General features: G+C 61.3%; 1 protein-coding gene and 1 non-coding gene across 2 annotated transcripts; both read right to left on the bottom strand.

Annotated features, from left to right (window-relative positions):
* Positions 1 to 1,868: 1,868 nt before the first annotated feature.
* Positions 1,869 to 18,494, bottom strand: PLCB3 (phospholipase C beta 3). Its single transcript, XM_027959899.3, has 31 exons — positions 18,256 to 18,494; positions 14,629 to 14,706; positions 14,293 to 14,361; positions 14,065 to 14,205; positions 13,765 to 13,844; positions 13,608 to 13,661; positions 13,440 to 13,515; positions 13,237 to 13,337; positions 12,538 to 12,704; positions 12,317 to 12,463; positions 11,173 to 11,413; positions 10,888 to 10,972; positions 10,626 to 10,812; positions 9,738 to 9,943; positions 8,824 to 8,920; positions 8,663 to 8,747; positions 8,256 to 8,380; positions 7,756 to 7,910; positions 7,514 to 7,675; positions 6,745 to 6,844; positions 6,556 to 6,660; positions 6,250 to 6,341; positions 4,818 to 4,983; positions 4,694 to 4,729; positions 4,394 to 4,586; positions 3,700 to 3,841; positions 3,529 to 3,605; positions 3,084 to 3,173; positions 2,936 to 2,993; positions 2,564 to 2,650; positions 1,869 to 2,473 (listed from the first exon to the last, which is right to left on the bottom strand). Exons 1-31 carry the CDS (start codon positions 18,352 to 18,354, stop codon positions 2,270 to 2,272), a joined length of 3,705 nt encoding a protein of 1,234 aa, XP_027815700.1. The 5' UTR covers positions 18,355 to 18,494; the 3' UTR covers positions 1,869 to 2,269.
* Positions 5,119 to 5,191, bottom strand: TRNAA-UGC (transfer RNA alanine (anticodon UGC)). Its single transcript has one exon. It is a non-coding gene; the product is annotated as a tRNA-Ala (tRNA).
* Positions 18,495 to 18,798: the final 304 nt, after the last annotated feature.

Below are 18,798 nucleotides of genomic sequence, written 5' to 3'. Positions count from 1 at the left end.
TGAGAACTGCAGGCTGGCTGGCCGCTGGAATTCCGCGCACTGCAAACCGTGCCGCCGTCCCCCAGGGAGGGTCATTTGCTCCTATTTGGGTCAGTCCTTTTGAGCAGCTACTGTGTGGCCGGCCTGGGGCCAGCGCTCCTCAGGGGACTGGCAGGACACATTGGACGGGGGAGGGGACGGAAGGCTCGGCCCAGGGCTGTGAGTAGAGGGATCGCTAGGGAACCAGAGAAGCTTCACCAGGCCCTGGGAGCCGAGCTGAGAGCTCAATTCCAGAAAGGTTTGTTGGCGCCCCCTACAGTCTAGCCAGCGCTGTATACTAGGTACACAGACCTGGATTGCGCCACAGCCCCTGTTATTCCTAGCTTCCTGGCGAAGGAGGCTCTCAGTGAGGAGTTAACGCCAGCCCGGTGCTCTAACAGGGGCCTGGAACCAGGGTGAAGGCGGCTCCCTCCAGCAGAGGAAAGTCAGGAAGGGCTTCAGGGAGGAGGTGAGCTAGACCTGGGACTTGAAGACAGGAGGAGGGTGCTGTCATTTCCAGTAGAGGAAATAGCGGACCCATGGAAGGATGGGGGAGCTACAGAGACCAGGCTTTTCAAGAGTTGGAATGTCATACCCAGGAATTTGGAGTTTAACCTGGTCTTTGAGGACCTGGGGACTGACATGCAGTGTTTTATGTGTGAAGTCAGGAAGATGGGAATTGCCTGCTGAGGGGCCTAGATGGGGCAGATGTGGAGCTAGGACAAGGCCTGACTGCAGAAACAGGGAAGGCCTGGGCACTGGTACTGACCCAAAGGGAGTGGGGCCCAAAGCAGAGGTCCCCAGCTCTGGGAAGGCCTTGCTCTGGAAGCCCTGTTCTCTGGGCTCCCCACCCTATCTGTTTGCCTGAGGCTGCAGCAAAAACAAAGAAAGAAAACAACTCAATTGGCAGGAGATAAGCCCAGATAAGAGGCTGCCTTCCTGCGGAGGAGGCAGGCAGTCAGCCCGGGAAGTGCCAGGAAGCTGGGAGAGGCCTTGAAGACATGCCAGCCTGACCCTGCTGTAGAACCCAGCCGCACCCTCACTGTGGGGTCTCTGCCACTCCACGCTGTCCCAGAGCAGGAGGGGGAGGCATGGAGCAGGTCCTCCAGGCTGGCCGAAGACAGTCTGCCCTAGAGGGTCCATGCCCCCCCTGCCTCCAGGTCAGGATGTCTTGACTTAGATGTGACCTCAGTTTCCTCATCTGCAAAACAGGCATAACATCTCCCTCACAGGGAGGAGGGGGATGCCGCGTCTCCGCTGCACATGCTGTGACCGTCAGCGCCTCTCTTCCCAAGGGTCACTTCCAGGCCCATCTATTTCCTGCCCATCGCTGAGAGCCCAGGTGCCCTGAGGTTGGGCAGGTTTTGAGCTGCCCACCTGCACCCCAGCAGGTCTATCCCCTGATAACGGAACCAACTGCCTGTGTGGCCAAGAGCAGCCTTGGCGGAAGATGCTGGGTGCCTGGGTCATATCAGGCTACAGGAAGAGGGGGCAGGGGAGGCTTCCTGAAGCAGAGACCTGAGCCTCTATGAAGGGAGGACAAGAAGAGCCCAGGAGGGAGAAAAGTAACCAGAGTAAGGGGCGGGGGAAGCAGAGTGAGAGCCCAGGGCAGAGGGCAGAGAGGCGGGAGAGCCTGAGGGAGGCCAGAGGGCCTCTGATGTCAGGCCACTGGCAAGACCTCCAGGCAGTTCCTGGGCAAGGAGGTCTCAAAACCCTTTGTTGGGGGCCTGACCCACAATGCCCACAAGCCCATTTTATAGATGAGAAAACTGAGGCTCCAGAAAAAGCAGAACCAGATCTAGGGCCCAGAATCCTCTCTAGCACTGCCCCAAACCACACTGCACACAGGGTCCCTGAAATCCACATTTATTCACATAAAAAAAAAAATCCCCAAAGGAAAGAGAAAGAATGTGACTTCCCGGAGCTCGAAGGCTCCACCCACTGTTCCCTGGGGAAGTGAGGGAGACAACTCCCACTCTAGGGTGTGGGTGTCATGGGGGCGAGGCCCTTCTGGCCAGTGTGACCCACCTAGCACCTTCCCTAGGACTGAGGGCAGGAAGGAGGGGCTGGGGAATGGGGTCCCTGGGGGGTAAAAGGAGGGAGTTAGTGTGGGGTGCTTGCCCTGGTTTAAAAAAATAAAATTTCTAAAGATAAAAAGTTAAAAAAAAAAAAAAGAGCATTTAGTGTCTTAGCCTCCTGCCCTCCTCCCAGCACCCACCCTGGCCTGGTGGCCACCTCTTGCTCAGCCAGTTCAGAGCTTTGTAGTCTCCTCCTGGCTCTCTGAGTCAGCGCCAGGCAGGTGCCCGCTGCTCCCAGGCGCGTGACCGTTGCTGGCACAGGCAACCAGATGCCCGTCCCCCAGTCCCTCCGGTGTCTCGCCCAGCAGGCTCCAGCGGATCTCCTGGGGCAGCCTCTCCCGCTGCTCCTGACACTCCTGGACCAGCTGGGCCAGCAGCTGCAGGAGGAGCAGCGTCAGAGAGGCCAGGCCAGGCTACCCAGTGCTCTGCCCACCTGCCACCTGCCTGCCCCTCACCAATGGCCTCACCTTGGGCTCCTCTTCCGCTAGCTGTTGGAGGACCTGCTGCTGCCCGGCCACAAGGCGTTCCTGCCGCTGCTTCTGGGCCTCCTCCAGCTGTGTGTGGGGGACAAGGGCTCACACAAGGGTCTCTAAGGGAGGGGCCTGGGCCCCGGGGCTCTGTGGGGGCAGAGAAGTCAGGCAGACCCTCTTTCTGAGCAAGAAGGCGAAGGTTCCCGGGGCTGTGTGACCAGGGTCCTGAGATGACTCTAAACAGCAGACTCAGAGAAAGGATCTAAAGTCCCTCTAGGGTGACGGAACAGCAGGTTGGCACCCAAGATACCAGTTTAGGACGACTGAAGGAACAGGGGTGGGCTAGGGCGGCACCTGAGCTTCACTCACCCGACGGATGGAGTTGACTGACTCAGTGATGTGCCGCCGGTTAATTTCTGTCAGTTCCCTGCACGAAAGCAAGGAGGATGGGCTCAGCGCCCAGGTACGCGCCTGGCCTGCCCAGCACACAACTGGCTCCCAGCCCTGACGCCCTTACGCCTCCTTCTTGTGTTTCTCCCTGGTCTTGGCCTCTGAGATACTGTTGTGGCGCTTCCTGTCCAGGATCTTCTGTAGTTCCTTCTTCTCCCTGGAGGAGCCAGTGGGAGAACAGGCAGGGTCAACGGCAGGACAGGGGTGTGTGTGTGGACACGCGCTTGCCCACCTCGTGGCACCAGGGAGTACCCCCCTCTCCGTGCACGCGTGCGTGTGTATCTGTGTGTGTGTGTATGTCTGTCTCTGCCCACCTCGTGGCACCAGGGAGTACCCCCCTCTCCACGTGTGTGTCTGTGTCTGAGTGTGTGTGTGTCTCTGCCCACCTCGTGGCATCAGGGAGTAGTAGCCCCTCTCCGCGTGTGTGTGTCTGTGTGTGTCTCTGCCCACCTTGTGGCACCAGGGAGTACGCCCCCCCACCCCATCCCACCCACGAGATCCCCAGCCTTCACCTCTCGTTTATCTCCTTCAGTTTCTTCAACTGAGTCATGTGAGCGTCCAGGACAACCTCCCTGAGCTTCAGCTGAGCCTACAGACACAGGTGGCCGACAGGTGACCCGGGCTGTGACAGGCCTGTCCCAGAGGCAGGTTCCCCCCGCCCCCCACCACATGCCACCCCCCACCTGCTGCAGATGCTCCAGCCTCCGCTCCGCCTCCGTGTCCACCTGGGCCTCCCTCAGTTCCAGCAGACACTGCACCTGTTTCTTCTGGAACTCTTGATACCTGCTAACCTCTTCCTCTTCTGCCCTCTCGTCCTCCCCGCTTCTGTGGGGAGAACCCCTCTGGGTAGTACTCAGGTTGTCACGTGGACCTGGGCCGGGAGGGCCAGGGGACAGGGCAGATGCCCTCCGACCAGCCCGGAGAGGTGGGATCGGTTCCAAGGAGGAGGCCTGTTAGCTCCACACAAATGTTAGGAGCCTCTCTGGGCAACAGTCCCTGGAAACACGCTCTTATGGGGACTTCAAAAAAGGTATCCCTCCTGGTGGAAAGGGGCTTCCCTTGTGGCTCAGCTGGTAAAGAATCCACCTGTAATGTGGGAGACCTGGGTTCAATCCCTGGGTTGGGAAGATCCCCTGGAGAAGGGAAAGGCTACCCACTCCAGTATTCTGGCCTGGAGAATTCCATGGACTGCATAGTCCACGGGGTCGCAAAGAGGGTGGGACCCAGAGTCCTCTGTCTTCCTTGCAGCAAACCTCCTTCCTGGGGGTCAAAAGGGCAGCCCTGGGCCATCCATCTATGCCCACCTAGTGCAGAAGCCCTCATTCATATTCACATTCACATCCACGCTCAAAGCACATGGGCAGGCGGGACACTCACAGGACACCGGGCCGCTGTCGGCACCTGCTCCCCGCGCGGGCCTGGGCCAGGTTGTCGAGCAACCGGCGCGTGAGGGCAACAGCCTTCCGCTGATGTTTCTTGTACAGCTCCCGGAAGTCTCGCTCTTGCCGGCTCCGGAGCTTCACCAGGGCCTTGTGGCCTCGGAGCTCATCCAGCGGGGCTGGGGCCACCTCTGTGGACAGCAAAGGCGGGCTGGGCTGGGCTGGGGCAGACCAGCCCTGCTGGGGCACCAGTTCTCTCCAGAAGTAGCCCTGTCCCCAGGACAGGCCCGCCCCCTACCTGAGAGGATGCTGGCGATGAGATCATCGCGCTGACCTGGAAAGCAGAGGCAGGGCTGACTGTGAGAAGCTGGAGAAGGGCAGAGCTTTTCCCTCTCTCCGCCTACCGCCAGGCCACCCCTTACCTGGGCTGCTGATGGAGGAGCTGATGGAGGAGCTGGTCGGGGAGGTGGCGGGGCCTGGGGGCCGGCGCGGGGAGGCATCCAGTGGGCTGGGCGTGGGGTGTGGGTTCAGTTGGTACCCCAGCTGCTGAGTCTGGGTCTCCTGGCTTGTCTCCGGGCCAGACTGAGCCTGCGAGGGTGGGGTGGAGAAAGTAGAATGCTCTATGCTCCTTCCAGAAATGCTACTCTCTCCAGACCCTTCTTTTATTTTTTTAAATATTTTGGGGGGAGGGAGCCACACCACGAGAATTGTGGAGGACCTTAGCTCCCCAACCAGGGATCAAACCCGGGCCCTTGGCAGTGCAAGTGCAGAGTCCTAACCACTGGACCACCAGGGAATTCCCCCTCTCTAGACCCTTCCATCCTTTACAACCTCCCTCAGCCCGTGGCCCTGGACTCCTCTCATCTGTCATGTGGGGGCTGTAAGAATACCTCCATGAGAACAAGACACACATTTCTAACCCCTTTTTGCACGTGGGGCATGGGGAAGAGAACGTGAGATCGTGTCTCTAGGATACAAGGCCTCACTGCATATGGTTAGGAACTTCTAGATTGTTCTGGAAAGCCCTGGCCCAGCCCCAAGTTCCCTCCTGTCTCTGAGTCCCCCCTCCACCCTTGCCCACAGCTGCTCATCTTCCTCAATGCTTAGCTCCTGATTAAATCAACGAAGGAAGTGACCGCAGAGGGGGCACTAGTCTCTCCCGCTAATAACTCCAGGCAGCCGGCTCTCTTCCCTGCTGCCGCAGGCCCCCAGGGGACCGGGCCTAGATGTGCGGCCAGCCTCTGCTCCTGACCCCTCCCCGCAGAAGCCACGGCCGTCTCATGGCTCCCAGGACCACGCTTGAAAAGCTTTTAGGGCTTCCAACTGCCCTGATGAAGCGGCTGAACTCTGCACCCTGGCTTTGAGCCTGCCAGCAGCCAACAGAATTCTAGCCCTGGACAGTCCTAAAGGCCTTTCTCATGCAGAAGGGATTTCCACCTCCTTAGAACGTGTGGAGTAACCCCAGGCAGCTGAGCCTCCTGAACGAGAGAGTCCAGAAGCCCCAGCCGTGCAGCGTGGTGGAAGGGCGCTGAAGGCAGAGCCCAGGGCTGGAGGGACAGTGTGGGTGAACCCATGAAGCTGGCATCAGCAGCAAGCAGGGTACAGGCCCCTCGGGGAGAAGCGTCCTACCGCCAGCTGGGACTGGCATGGGCAGTGCAGACGGAGGAGAGCGGAGAAAGCTGCAGGGTGCTTCCCCGCCAGGGCTGGGCCCAGGGGTCAGCTCTGACCACTCCCCCACCCTGACCCCCAGGATCCAGGTGAGCCTGGGCCCTGCTGCCTCCTGCCTGTCAAGAGCACAGGCAGACAGACCCCTCCAGGCATCACTGTGCCTGCCCCTGACCTGCCCGGGCTCACCTCGCTCTCCCCAATGAGGGCAGCCAGCTGCTTGGCCCTCTGGTCCATCAGGCTGACATGCTTGATGGGGTTGATCAGGGCCTCTGCATAGTCTGGGGGTGAAGGGGCAGAGGGCAAGGGTCTCAGAGACAGAACCCCGGGGACCCACACCCTCCCCAGCTCTGGTCTCATGCAGGGACCACAAAACCACCCTCAGATCTGTTTACCACCCACTTGGAGCCACCAGTCCCAGCCACTCCCAGGCCCTGGTGGTGTCCTTGTCCCCACCCTGCCTGGCCTGCCCTGCCCCAGCCCCGTGCGGCTCACCCTGGTGGTCATCAGGGATGTAGTCGGAGGCCTCGGTGTAGATGAGCAGGGCTGGCAGGCACAGTGGCTGGTTGGCCTCGTTCCGCAGGCAGATGTAATGGTACCCTGGAAGGGCAGGAGGGAAGGGGGCTGAGCACAGGTCCCCACACACTGTGCCCCCGCAACTGCCCAGAGCCCAGATGGTCTCACCTGAGCGGATGGCGGAGACAGGCAGGATCCGGTGCCCCACGAACTTGCCCCCCTCCTCAAAGGCCGCAATGCGCAGCGAAGCCAGCGTGGGCAGCACCACCTGAGGGCCCAGACTGGTCTGAGCCGTGGCTGACCATGGCCAGCAAGTCCGCCACCCAGAGTGGGCCCCTGGACCACATGATCCAACCACAGACCATCAGTCACCATCACCACTGAGCCAATGGTGGACCCGCACCTCCGCAGCCTGGCCAGAGGCGGCCAGCGTTCCCCAGAGCCCTGAGTCCAGAAAACAGGCAGACAGACCCCTCTAGGCATCATTATGGCGGGACGGGTCTGGTCACTGCCGGCTTAGCACCTAGAGCGAGCCATGCATGAGACAGGCCGCATCCTTGGCAGGCCCATCCATCTGGGAGGCGGGGAGAAGCTGGGGTGAGCGTCCAGCGAGTCCCTCCTGCCTGGGAGAGGAGGTGGGCTATGCCCCCAGGGGGCTATGGGACCTCCTGCCATTTCAGCTTCCTGTCCCCACACCCTGACCCCACAGAGGACAGGGAGCTCCAGCCTGACGTGGGGACAGGCAGGACCTGGGTGACAGGCCTAGCCTCAGCACCCCTGCCTCTGACCCCCGACCATACGGTGCTCCTGTTTCCCCACCAGGAGAGCCCAGCAGGTCTGGGGTGACAGCCCTAGCCTCGGCACCCCCGTCTCTGACCCCCGACCACCCGGTGCTCCTGCTCCCCCACCAAGGGAGTCTGGCAGGTCTGGGGCTCACCTTGGGGAAGTCGAATGGCTCCTCATCCCACACGGGGTTGAACGAGTTCCCCTGTGAGGTCCGCGTGCGGTACTTGCGCCGTGTGTCAACGGGGAGCCCGAACATGTCCACCTCCACGTAGATGCCCACCTTCCTGTCGGACAGGAACTGCCCCGAGATCACCTGGGGGGCCAGGAGGGTGAGGAGGCTGCTCAAAAGTCCTACCCCCGGGACACCCTGGCCTGCGCCCTTCCCAGCCCCACCTTGACCCGCACGGCATTGGCCACGATGCCGTCCACGATGACTTCGGTGAAGGGGTCAAAGGACTTGTCCGGCCGCCGCATGAACTCAGGCTTGAGTAGGTAGCCACTGCGCCCATTGTACTCAAACACCCCGGCGTTGAGCTGCATCGGCACATCTGGGCGGGGGGGGGGTGCACGACATGGGGAGGGCGAGGGTCAGCAGATGGAACAGGGTCAGGGGTCAGGAAGGACACTGCTGTGCAGAGCAGTGGAGAAACCAGGGGTCATTCAGGTCAGATCAGATGGCATCCAGGATCCAGACTCCAAGAATACTGGACAAGGGACCAGGTCTAGCATCTGCCAAGGTCAGGGGTTAGGGTCAGCCGAGGTCTTGGTTGGATTTGGGGATCTGGGATTAGATAGAGTCAGAGGTCCCTGTAGTCAAGATTCACAGAGTCAGGGGGCAGAAGTTAGTGAGGCTGGGGGCCAGAGGTCAAAGGTCAAGGCAGGGCAGTGCTCACCCAGGGTCTGGAAGTTGAGTGCAACGAGCTGGCAGCCCACGTTCCAGAAGAGCTGGGGCATGTAGTTGGACGAGTCCACGCGGGTGCCCTTGGGGTAGATGCGGCTGAGCTGCTGCTTGTTGTATCTGAAGTTGGCAGTCAGGGACCACAGGCAGGTACTGGCCCCGCATTCTGCCTTGAGCCCAGTGCTCCAGGCCCATCCTCGGCTCCTGTGAACACACCTCCCGGCCTTGGCTCAAGCTGCCCCGCAGTCCCCCACTTCTCAGCTTAGGCCCTGGGCAGTCTCCCAGACCAGCTCCCAACCCAGACAGGGGTGCTCGAGAGTCAGGAGTGGCAGAACCACCCGAGCCTGCCTCCCAGGGAGCAGCCCCACCCTGGCCCGCCAGATCGCCAGCGTGGAAGGATACTCCACAAACTCCATGGGGCTCTTGGTCAGTTGCTCCATGGCCTTGGTCTCCACGAAGGATGACATCTCGAAGCACTTGTTCCTCTCTGGGGGGTGGAGGTGGGAGGGGATCAGAGGCAGAGCCCGACTGCCTCCCCCTCCCCCACCCCTCCCCCCACTCACTTCGAGCAGCCTCGAAGGACTTGAACTTGACAGGCTCAATGTAGTTGACGAGTGTGGACATTTCCTCAGTGGCGTTGACCTCACTGCTGGCAGTGCCCTGCGGCCCCCAGTCGCAGGGTCAGCGGTTCCGTGCCCCCCAGCCGGGACTTGGAAGCTCCCTCACCTGCCCCCGCACCACAGAGGAAGCGCTGACCCTCCTCCCAGCCCGGCCACAGCCTGTCCGTCATAGTCCCATGCGCCCCACAACCTTCTCTCTGGGCCTTGCTGACCAGGCCCTGGACCCCACCTTCCCAGTCTGCCTCCTGCCCCGCTGATCCTTGGAAGCTGGAACTCCTCAGCCAACCTCAGGGGTTCAATTATTCACATGAGGGTGAGGCCCCAAATTCCCACCCCTACTCTCATTTCCAGCCACCACCTTGCCACCTTTTCCTGGTTACCTCACAAGATTCCCCAAGCCTTGCGACCTGAGCTCACTCACCTCTGCCCACACCCATCCCCACTCTGGGCCCCTCCCAAACCCAGTCTCAGCGCTGACCTTTCCTGTCACCGCCTTTCCCCAGAACTCAGTGCCCCTCCCTCCTCCATACTCTCTGGCCCTGCCACAGGGCCTTGGCACAGCCCCCCTTCCTCAGTCTGCTCACCCAATGTCCTCGAAGAGGTCTGACTCCCCACTCCTCACCCCGGTTCTGCACCCTAACTCACCCCTCCCAGCCCATATCCCAAACACAATTTTACACTTGTTTCCACACCTGTCTACCTAAGACCCTCCCCCACTGCACACACACCCCCCCATGCGTGAACTGTGGGAGGGCAGGTGGACCCAGTGCTCAGGGCTGTGCCTGGCACAGTCAGGGCTCAGCCCACTTGGGAAGTGAAGGCATGCCGCCACCCCCCATCCCACTCGCAGGCCTGACCTCATCCGTGGTCGGCTTTTTGGGGTCCGTCTGTTCCTCCTCTTCCTCGTCCTCCTCCTCATCCTCCCGGTAGGCAGGTCCAAGAGCATCAGGGCCCCGCTGCAAACCCTCCTCCCCCAGAGACTTCCGAGGCTCCAGGCTGGGCTTCTCGAGGCCCGCCTCCTCCCCATTGCTCAGGCCTGGGCAGCTGTCAGAGCTGGGGGACCCTGCAGAGGACAAGGCCATGGGGTCAGGGGTCAGGGCACACAGTCGCTCAGGAGCCAGGAAGGGTTGGGCCCGGGGGGTGCAGAGCTGCCTCACGGAGTCAGGAGTTGAATGGGATCAAAACCAGTCATAGTGTAGAGGAATCAAAGGTCAAAGGTCAGGGTGCATCTGGAGAGATGTAACTAAGGGAAATAGGTAGGGTGGCTCAGAAGGCTGAGAACTGGGATACAACAGCCTTGACAGTAGCGGGGGGGAGGATGACAAGGTGAGGTGCCAAGTCAGGGGTCAGTTAGGGCCACACCCCATGAAGGGGCTTAGGGAGGTGAGCAGTCAGGGGTCAGATGGAAGAGGGACCTCAATAAAGTGAGAGGTCAGGGTGAGCTGAAGAGGACCCGCTGGGAGGGTATACTCAGAAGGGGTCTCAGGAGAGAGATGGTTCACTGAGGTCAGAGGTCAGAGGTCTGAGTCACAACCTGGTTGAGGGGAAACACCTCTGTGAGGTGCTAGCTGGAGGCTGAGACTGAAGGGTCAGAAGGTGGATGGAACCACATCCCTGGCGGCAAGTGGCTCAGAGAGGGGAGAGGTCAGGCTGGGAGCAGAAGGTACATCTCCAGGGAGGGCTGGGCTCAGAGAAGTGGGGACTTAGGGTCGGGACTGGGGTTGGAGGTCAGGCCAGAATCTCACCAAGCTGGGGCGAAGAGGGCTCGGTGGTGGCAGAGCTCTCGCTCAGGGCCGAGTTGCTCTGCTCCAGCGGCCGCTTGCGCACGGAGCTGTCAGGGACGCCGCTGCCGAGCCGGTGCCGCTTCTTGTTCTTCACCAGGATGCGGCCCATCAGGTCCTGGGGGCTGGGCAGGGGGACGCCCGGGGCCAGCTGGTGGGCATGGACAGGTCAGCGTCTGCTGGGCGCCCTAACGCCCACGCTCCACCCCAGCTCTGAGCCCCATACCGGGTACTTGTCCAGAGGGTCGATGAGCAGAGCATCCCCAAAGATGGAGCGGCAGTACTCGGCCATCTTGGCCTGCTGTTTTGCCCTGTGGGGCCGAGGTCAGAGGTCAGAGGTTCCTGGGGTGAAGCTGAAGTCCCCAGAGTGGGTCAGAGGCTGGCAAGATCACTGAAAGGGTCACCCTCTCCCAGAGTCAGAGGTCATAGGAGCAATCCAACAGTGCCATGGCGAGTGGCTGTCCCTGGGTCAACAGGGACTCCCCTCAGTTGAGATCGGGGTCCCACTCACGAGTCCACGTGGTTCTCAAAGGAGAGGATGACGGGGTAGGGCGAGGTCTTAAAGGCGGTCTCCGCGATGGCCTCGAGCACGTCTCTCAGCGGCACCTCCGTGGTCATGGTGAAACCGTGTGTGATGAACGGCTCCTCCTCGGGCGGCCGCCCCTTCCACACGTCTAGCTCCACGCAGCGGCAGCCCCACAAAAGCGCCTGCCGGTACATCTCCACCGACGAGGTTCCAGCCAACTGTCCCGCTGGAGGCCAGGCTCCATCACCACCAGTCCCCAGCCAGCCTGGCTCCTCACCCTCCTCCCCAGGCTTGCGCTGAGCTGGGTGGGGCCGTGCCGGGGACGCAGAGCCCTGTGGTGGCCTGGCCTGGGCTTGCTTTGTCTGGCCAGCTGCTGATCACTCCTTGATTCACTGTGGAACCGGCATCACCTCTCCCCAAAGCCCCAAAGCCAGGCAGAGTCAGCATCCACCGGCACTGGCTGACAGGTGGGGCCCTCCACCTCCAGGTCTCACCCTCTCTCAGATGAACTCCCATCACCCCCATCCCACTGGCCTGAACTGGGAGTTGTCCCCAGCACCCCCACGGCCCCCTGCTTCCCTTTCTTCCCTCCACGGTGGCTGCCCTGGAACAGCCTCTGTCACCTCCTCCTGGGGACAGCAGGCTCCTCCCTGCCTCCCATCCAATCTCTGTGGAGCACTGGGCGTCATCCTTCTAAAAACATACCAGGTCACATCACCTCCCCCTGCTCAACACCTTGCAAGAAGCCTTCCCATTCACTCAGGATCAGGGCAAATTCCTTCCATTCTTTCCGTGCCTCCAGGGCCCCTCTCGTGGATACCTGCCCCACCTCACCCCACCCCGCCCCACCCCACCTCTTGGCCTCCTTTCAGCTTAAGAGCACCAGGTGGTCCCCAGTTCCAGCCCCCCACCCCCCCAATATACAGGCTGTCCTTCACAGGGCAGGTGCAGGCCTCAGCCCTTCCCCTGGGGAAGCCTCCTAGACCCCCGGGGAAACCCATGCAGAGAAGCCTGCTCCCCAGGACAGGCTTGCTATTTCTGGCTTGCTTCTGCAGCATGGGCCACCCCAAAGGGAGGGAGGCATCTAAGGACCAGAGGGCAGAGGTCACGCTAGGATGGGCACACTCACCCGTGAGATAGGTGTTATGTGAGGAATTGATGAAGTAGGCACTGAGCGGCTGGGTCATGTCTGCGCTCAGATCCAAGGCCTCAAGCGGCAGGATGCCGTTCTCCTCACCTCCCAGGTAGCGGCTGAAGCCCTCCATGGACATCTGGTCTGGGGGGCAGGGTGGGGTCAGCAGGGTCAGTGGGGCCCCGCCCGCCTTGCCCCCAGCTCCCACACTGGCTCACCTCGCTCCAGGAACTGCTTGTTGGGCTCATACTTCTCGATGAGCAGCCGGGCCTGGGAGGGCCGCAGAGGCGGGTACAGCACTTCGTTGAGCCGTGGGTCCCGCTGCTTCTGGTTGATGAAATCCATGAGCTGCTCCAGTGTCAGGTAAGGTTTGCCCTTGGCGCCTCTGGAGGGGACGGGATGCTGGGTTAGGCTGCAGCCTCACCAGCCCCTGCTTCAAACCCTCACCTGGGGAGGAGTCAGAAAGTCGGTGCCTAGTTCCAGAGCCCTCTGATGGGGACGGGGGCCAGTCTCAGCCCCTCCGGGCCTGTTTCCCCATCCACTCTCCTGACCACTTGGTGCCGAAGCTGGTATCAATAAGAGCTTTGGAAGCCACCAAGCGCTTGGCCCACCACGCCGTGCCTGCCTGCAGTTCCTGAGCCCAACCTCAGCTCCAGGGTCACCCGCAACACATCTGAGCCAATGCATTCTGGTCCCCAGCGCGGGGGACCTCCTGCTGTCTCAGGAGCATCCCTGGCCAAGAAAGGTCAACACAGAACTGTCCACAGCAGAGCCCCAGGCAGCCTTGAGCACAGCCACAGCCCAGCATGCAGACCCCCGAGAGCTCCACCTCCCCTCCCGGGACTGGAAGGAACGCTGCTGCCGGCAGAGGCCAGACGCAGCACACGGGGGCCAGTGGGCAGGTCGGCCCTGCTCACATCTCCAGCAGGATCTTGTCAATGTCCGGCCGCAGACACAGCTTGTTCAGGAACCGCTCGAAGATTTCCAAGGAAAACTCGTCAGGCCGGATGGACTCGCTCTAGGGGCCAGGAGTGGAGAGTCAGAACCCAGGGTCAGTCAGCCCTCAAAGGGCAGGCGCCCGCTGTGACACCCGCCCAACCCCTGGCCCCAGGCCCCTCACTCGGTTGAAATTGAGGCCACAGGATTCCAGTGCAGTTTCTACCCGCTTCTTGTCTGCTGAGAACATCTTCAGGATGCTGAGCAGATGGGAGGAGTTAGGGTCAGTGGGGCAAAGGTCACCAAGGTCAGAACAGCAGAGGAGGTGCTGAGGAGGGAAAGGGGTGCTCACTTCTTGACTGGAATCCGTCCATCCTGGTTTACCTGCAGCTTCAGCTTCGTGTATCTGGGGAGACAGGTGGGAGGGTCACGCCCTGGGACAACAGCCTCCTGGACCCCCCACCATGCACTCCTGCCCCGCGCTTCCCCAGGGCAGGCCCAGGGCTCACGCTTTGCGCAAGAAGGTGTTCCGGGAGGCGTTCTGAGCCAGGATGTTCATAGCCAACTTGAAGAGCTCCTCGGACCAGACCTGAGGGGTCAGGATCCAGGAGCAGGGAGTGAATGGGGGACAGAGGGGCTGGCTCAGCCACTGTCGGATACACAGGAAATGCTTAAAAACCACTTTGTCAGAGGATGATTAGAAAAAGGGGCAGAGAACAGCCTAGTACACAGCAGGTGTCTATTAAGTGATGGCCAACTCAGCAATGAGGCGGTAGCTCCCCCAGGCCCAGCCATCGATCCCAGCCCACCTTGGCTGTATCGTCCTGCACGGCCATGAAGTTCAAGAATGTTGTATTCACTGGGTCTGGCCCAGCCACCACTGTCATCAGCTTCTCCTCCAACCGGGCATCAGGGCCCCCGAAGCCCAACACCTCCCGGATCTTGGGGTCCTGAGTAAGTGAGAGCCACGGGTGAAGAGGGCTGTCCCCTTCCCCTACTGCCTCACTCCCATCCATAACCTGGGCCCCATCACTCACCTTGGGCAGGCGGGCATAACGGCCCGTCCTGGTGTCCCTGATGGAACTGATGTCGAGTGTGTCCACCTCCTGCGGAAACCAGATGCCACGGTGGGTCTGAGAGGCTCCAGGATGAGAGCCGGAAGCCCCCAAGCTCCCCACCCGGGCCAGGGAGTGCTCACCCCCTGCTTTAGCCCCAGTCTTAGCCCCCACCCATAGCACTTCCTGTCCAGGGAACTGTGGGAGAGGTCAGGCAGCAGCGAGGCCCCACCCCCAAGGGCAGGGGCAGGGAATGATTTCGGGGGGTCTGGGGCAGGGGCCCTAGACCCAAGCAAGCTGTGCCAGCGCCGCCCTCACCATGTTGGGTCCCGTCCAATACAGGAAGAAGCCATTGGAGTCCACACGCAGGGTTACCAGGTTCCGACTGGAGGCCTCCTGGGGACGAGATGGATGGCAGGGGTCAGGGAGTGAGGGCTGCTGCCCAGGTTTGGGCCCTGGCAACCCAGGCCCATCCACTCCAATCTTTCTGCAGTGAGCGAAGATGATGGCGCAGCCAGGCCACCGGCCCTTTGTGGCTCCTTTCAGTCCTCAGGACAAAGCTGAGTTCCCAGGCCCCTCCCAGCCCCACCTCCTTGCCCTAAGACTCTGTCCCACGGACCACTAACTGTCCACGCCCCGTCCCCAGGTTTTGCATCGTTGTTCCTGTGCAGGGATATCTTCCTTTCTTTCTTTACCCATGAAATCTGATCTGCCTCCTTGGAGAGGCCTCCCCAGACCCCAACCCTGGGCTGTTTCCTCAGAAGGTCTGAGAGGTCCCTGGTGGCTGAAGCCCCCACATCCTCCTTGGGAATATTTATGGAATGAAAGAAGAGGGTTTGGAAGCCTGACCCTCATGGTCCTCTGTGTCCCTCAGGTCCCCAGGACAGCCAGCCACCCCTTACATTGGCCTCAAAATCCATTACCCCCCACTCTGCACCCCACTGGAGTCCCACAGCTTCGAGGCTCCCCCCACCCATCTTACAGCACAGACTAAGTCTCCTTGGACAGGTACTCATCCTGCCCTCAGGCCTGGACAGTGAATTCAGCCCTCACTCAAACAGCCTGGTGGGAGGGCAGCAAAAGGGTGCACTGGCTCCATTTCTGAGAAGAGCCACCCTGTGTGACTCAGGACCAGCAGCAGTGGGGAGAGGGTGGTGTCATCAGCAGCTAAGACTCAGCCAGGGCCCAAGTGACCAAGTGGCCACAGGCAGAACTCTCCTGTGGCTGTTTAGCTGCTAAGTGGTGCCCGAGTCTTTGCGACCCCTTGGATTGTAGCCTCTCAGGCTCCTCCGTCCGTGGGATTTTCTAGCCCAGAATGCTGGAGTGAGTTGCCATTTCCTTCTCCAGGAGATCTTCCTGACCCAGGGATCAAACTCGCATCTCCTGCATTAGCAGGCACTGGCAAGCGGATTCTTTACCACTGAGCCAGGAGGGAAGCCCAGAACTCTCTTGCCCCTGCCTCACCCTGGTGCCACTCCCAAGTTACTGCTCACTGGTGGTCAGTACAACAGCTCACCCTCCCTTCTGCTTGCCGGGTACAGGTCTAAGCACTCGTTATCTAGGGGCTCACTTGGTTCTCTAAACATCCTATGAGGTTTGGGCTACTGTTCTTCTCATTTTACATTTGAGAAGACTAAGGCACAGAAAGACTATGCAGCTTTCCCAAGGCCAAGGAAAGGAGCCAGGATGTGCACGCAGGCAGTATGGCTCCAGGGCTTCCCTGGTAGCTCAGACGGTAAAGAATCTGCCTGAAATGCAGGAGACCCAGGTGCAGTCCCTGGGTCCGGAAGATCCCCTGGAGGAGGAAACAGCAACCCACGCCAGTATTCTTGCCTGCAGAATTCCACGGACAGACGAGCCTGGTGGGCTACAGTCCATGGGTTCACAAAGAGTCTGGCATGACTGACCGACATTACTAGCATGGTTCCAGAGGCTTTCCTGGTGACTCAGCGGTAAAGAATCCACCTGCTAATGCAGGGAATGTGAGTTCGATCCCTGGATCGGGAAGATCCCCTAGAGGTGGAAAGAGCAATGCACTCCAGTATTCCTGCCTGGGAAACCCCTTGCCTGGCAGGCTTCAGTCCATGGAGGGTTCAACAAGACTGAGCAATTGAACAACAATAACAAGTGTGGCTCCCGAGTCCCAAGGTTTGGGAAGCAGGGAACCAGGACCTCTGCCAGACTCCCAGCTGCTGGCCTCAGCCGCCACCCCACCGTGGGGCCTGGGATCAAGTCTCTGTTCTCCAGACTCAGTTTCCATCTGCAGGAGGATGGGGACTGCACTGCTGCTGCTGCTAAGTCACTTCAGTTGTGTCCGACTCTGTGTGACCCCATAGACGGCAGCCCACCAGGCTCCCCCGTCCCTGGGATTCTCCAGGCAAGAACACTGGAGTGGGTTGTCATTTCCTTCTCCAATGCATGAAAGTGAAAAGTCAAAGTGAAGTCGCTCAGTCATGTCTGACTCTTAGCGACCCCATGGACTGCAGCCTACCAGGCTCCTCTGTCCATGGGATTTTCCAGGCAAGAGTATTGCAGTGGGGTGCCATTGCCTTCTCTGGGGACTGCACTAGCCCCGCCCATCTTAGGCTTTGCTTAGGAAAGATGGGAGACTGAGCTGGAGGCAGAGGGGACGGCAGCTTGGGAACTTTTGGGGTGCTTGGGCCTCCCCACCTCACTGGGCTGACACCTACCCTCAGCCTTCTCTGGGACTACCAACCCTGCCCTGGGGCTCAGGGGCCCCCAGTAGTGTGAAGAGGGGCTAGTCCTGTGGGCACTGCCTCCAGAGCCTCCCTCTAACCCTCCTCAGGGGCCCGGTCTTCAAAGGCAGCCGGAACCCCAGCCTCTCAGGCCCCAAGTCCTTGTCAGCAACCCCCACCCCACCCCCAGGGCCCTCTCCCTGTTCCCACTTCCTTATTTGGGTTTATCACACTGGAAGGAAAAGGAGAAACTTTTCCCTTCAAGCCGGCCTGGGGGGAGGGGTCTACCCTAGTCCCAGGGGCGCCGGGACACCCTCTAGGGCACACCTGTTACCTCAGGCCACGCCCCCAGCCCCTCCCCCAGCTCTCACGCCTACCCGCCCCACCCAGCCGGAAAGGAGCCGGGAGTCTTCCAGGCCTCCGGCCTGGCTGGGAAGGAGCAGCAAGGAAGCTCAGGCCGGCGAGGAGGGGCCCAGGGGGCAGGGGCGGGGGCGCTGTGGAATCGAGCGTGAGGGGCAGGACCCGTCGCCGAGCCGCAGGTGGGAGCGGGGCCTCGGGGATGCAGCAGGGGCAAGTCAGATAAAGGGGGGCCAGGATTTATTGGGGTTCAAAGTCCCGGTGCTAAGGAGTGGTGAGCAAAGTTCCCCCGAGGTGGAAGAACTTGGGGGGCAAAGTCTGCACGTGGGGTGACTTGGTACTCCCACCAGAGCGAGGAGCTGGGCTGGGATCTAGAAGCAGGGCAAACGGGTGCCAGCCAGAACAGGGTGAAAAAGTGATGAATGGAGAAGAATGTTCAAACTAGGGTAAGAGGAAGAGCAGGGTCCCAGAGGCACCCAGTCAGAATGGGGGTACGCTAAGCCAGAGTGGGGGCCATGGTTCTTGAGCCAGACCGTCCAGTGCCGGGCAGGGGTCTGGTGACCAGGCCAGGCTGGGGGAACGAGAATTAGACAGGCAGGGAGAGGTGAGAAGGACGAGTGAAAACGCGGGGGCTAGGATTTATTGGGGTTCGAAATCTCCGAGCCAAGGAATAAATGTCAAATTTTCCGCAGATGAGGGGCTGGACTGGCGGGTGGGGGACAAAGTCTTCCTTACGGGGACGATTGGGGACTCAAGTTTCCGGAGCGCAGCCAGGCTGGGATGGGGGTGGCGCGGTGATCAGGCCAGTCTGGGCCGGGGGTCCCCGGCGTCTGACGGAGCAGGCGTGACAGAGTCCCCGGATCTGGGAGGAGCAGGGAGCCCCTGCACTCACCTCGTCCCATTTGATGAACTTACTCCCGCGCCGCAGGGTCTCCACGACGGTGGGCGGCTCCAGCTGCAGCGCGTGGACGCCGGGCCTGGCGCCCGCCATAGCCAGGCCGGGGGCGGGTCGGGGACCCGCGGAGCCCCGACGGGGACCCGACGGCGCCGCTGTTCCCTCCGCGCGCTCCCGCACGGCCCGCTCCGGCCCGGCGGCGTCTGCGCCCGCCCGCCAGCCAGTCTGTCCCGGACAGACCAGAGAATCGGCGGGGCCCGGCCGGGGCGGGGCGGGGGCGGGGCCGCAGCGGGACCGCCCCCTCCCACAGCGTCCGGCCGGCCCTCTTCGCGTCGGCTCCCCCTGGCGGCCGGGGCGGCGACTGCAGCCAGAGGAGGGATGGGACCCCGGGCGCGCCTGGACTGAGGCACTTCTGGGGGAACTCAGCTGAACCGGCTCGGGGTGGAGGGAGGGCGCTTAGGGATCGGGGTGTAGCTAGGGGGACTGGGTGTAGAGGGCGCTGCTGAAGACCGGCGCTGGGGTCAGCCCACTGTTTCTGAG

Source organism: Ovis aries, chromosome 21 (genome assembly GCF_016772045.2).
Source record: "Ovis aries strain OAR_USU_Benz2616 breed Rambouillet chromosome 21, ARS-UI_Ramb_v3.0, whole genome shotgun sequence".
Classification (NCBI taxonomy): Eukaryota; Metazoa; Chordata; class Mammalia; order Artiodactyla; family Bovidae; genus Ovis; species Ovis aries.
The sequence above is the reverse complement of the archived record's forward strand: the minus strand, read 5'-3'. Positions and strand labels throughout refer to the sequence as shown.

What these genes read in the sequence shown, in the direction of transcription:
- PLCB3 (XM_027959899.3), bottom strand. Translation starts at nt 18,354, where the DNA reads ATGGCGGGCGCCAGGCCCGGCGTCCACGCGCTGCAGCTGGAGCCGCCC. An exon ending in ATTGGACGGGACCCAACATG is followed by an intron (nt 14,362 to 14,628) that starts GTGAGGGCGGCG and finishes TGGTTTCCGCAG; the next exon opens with GAGGTGGACACACTCGACAT. An exon ending in GGCTGGAGCATCTGCAGCAG is followed by an intron (nt 3,606 to 3,699) that starts GTGGGGGGTGGC and finishes CTGTGTCTGTAG; the next exon opens with GCTCAGCTGAAGCTCAGGGA.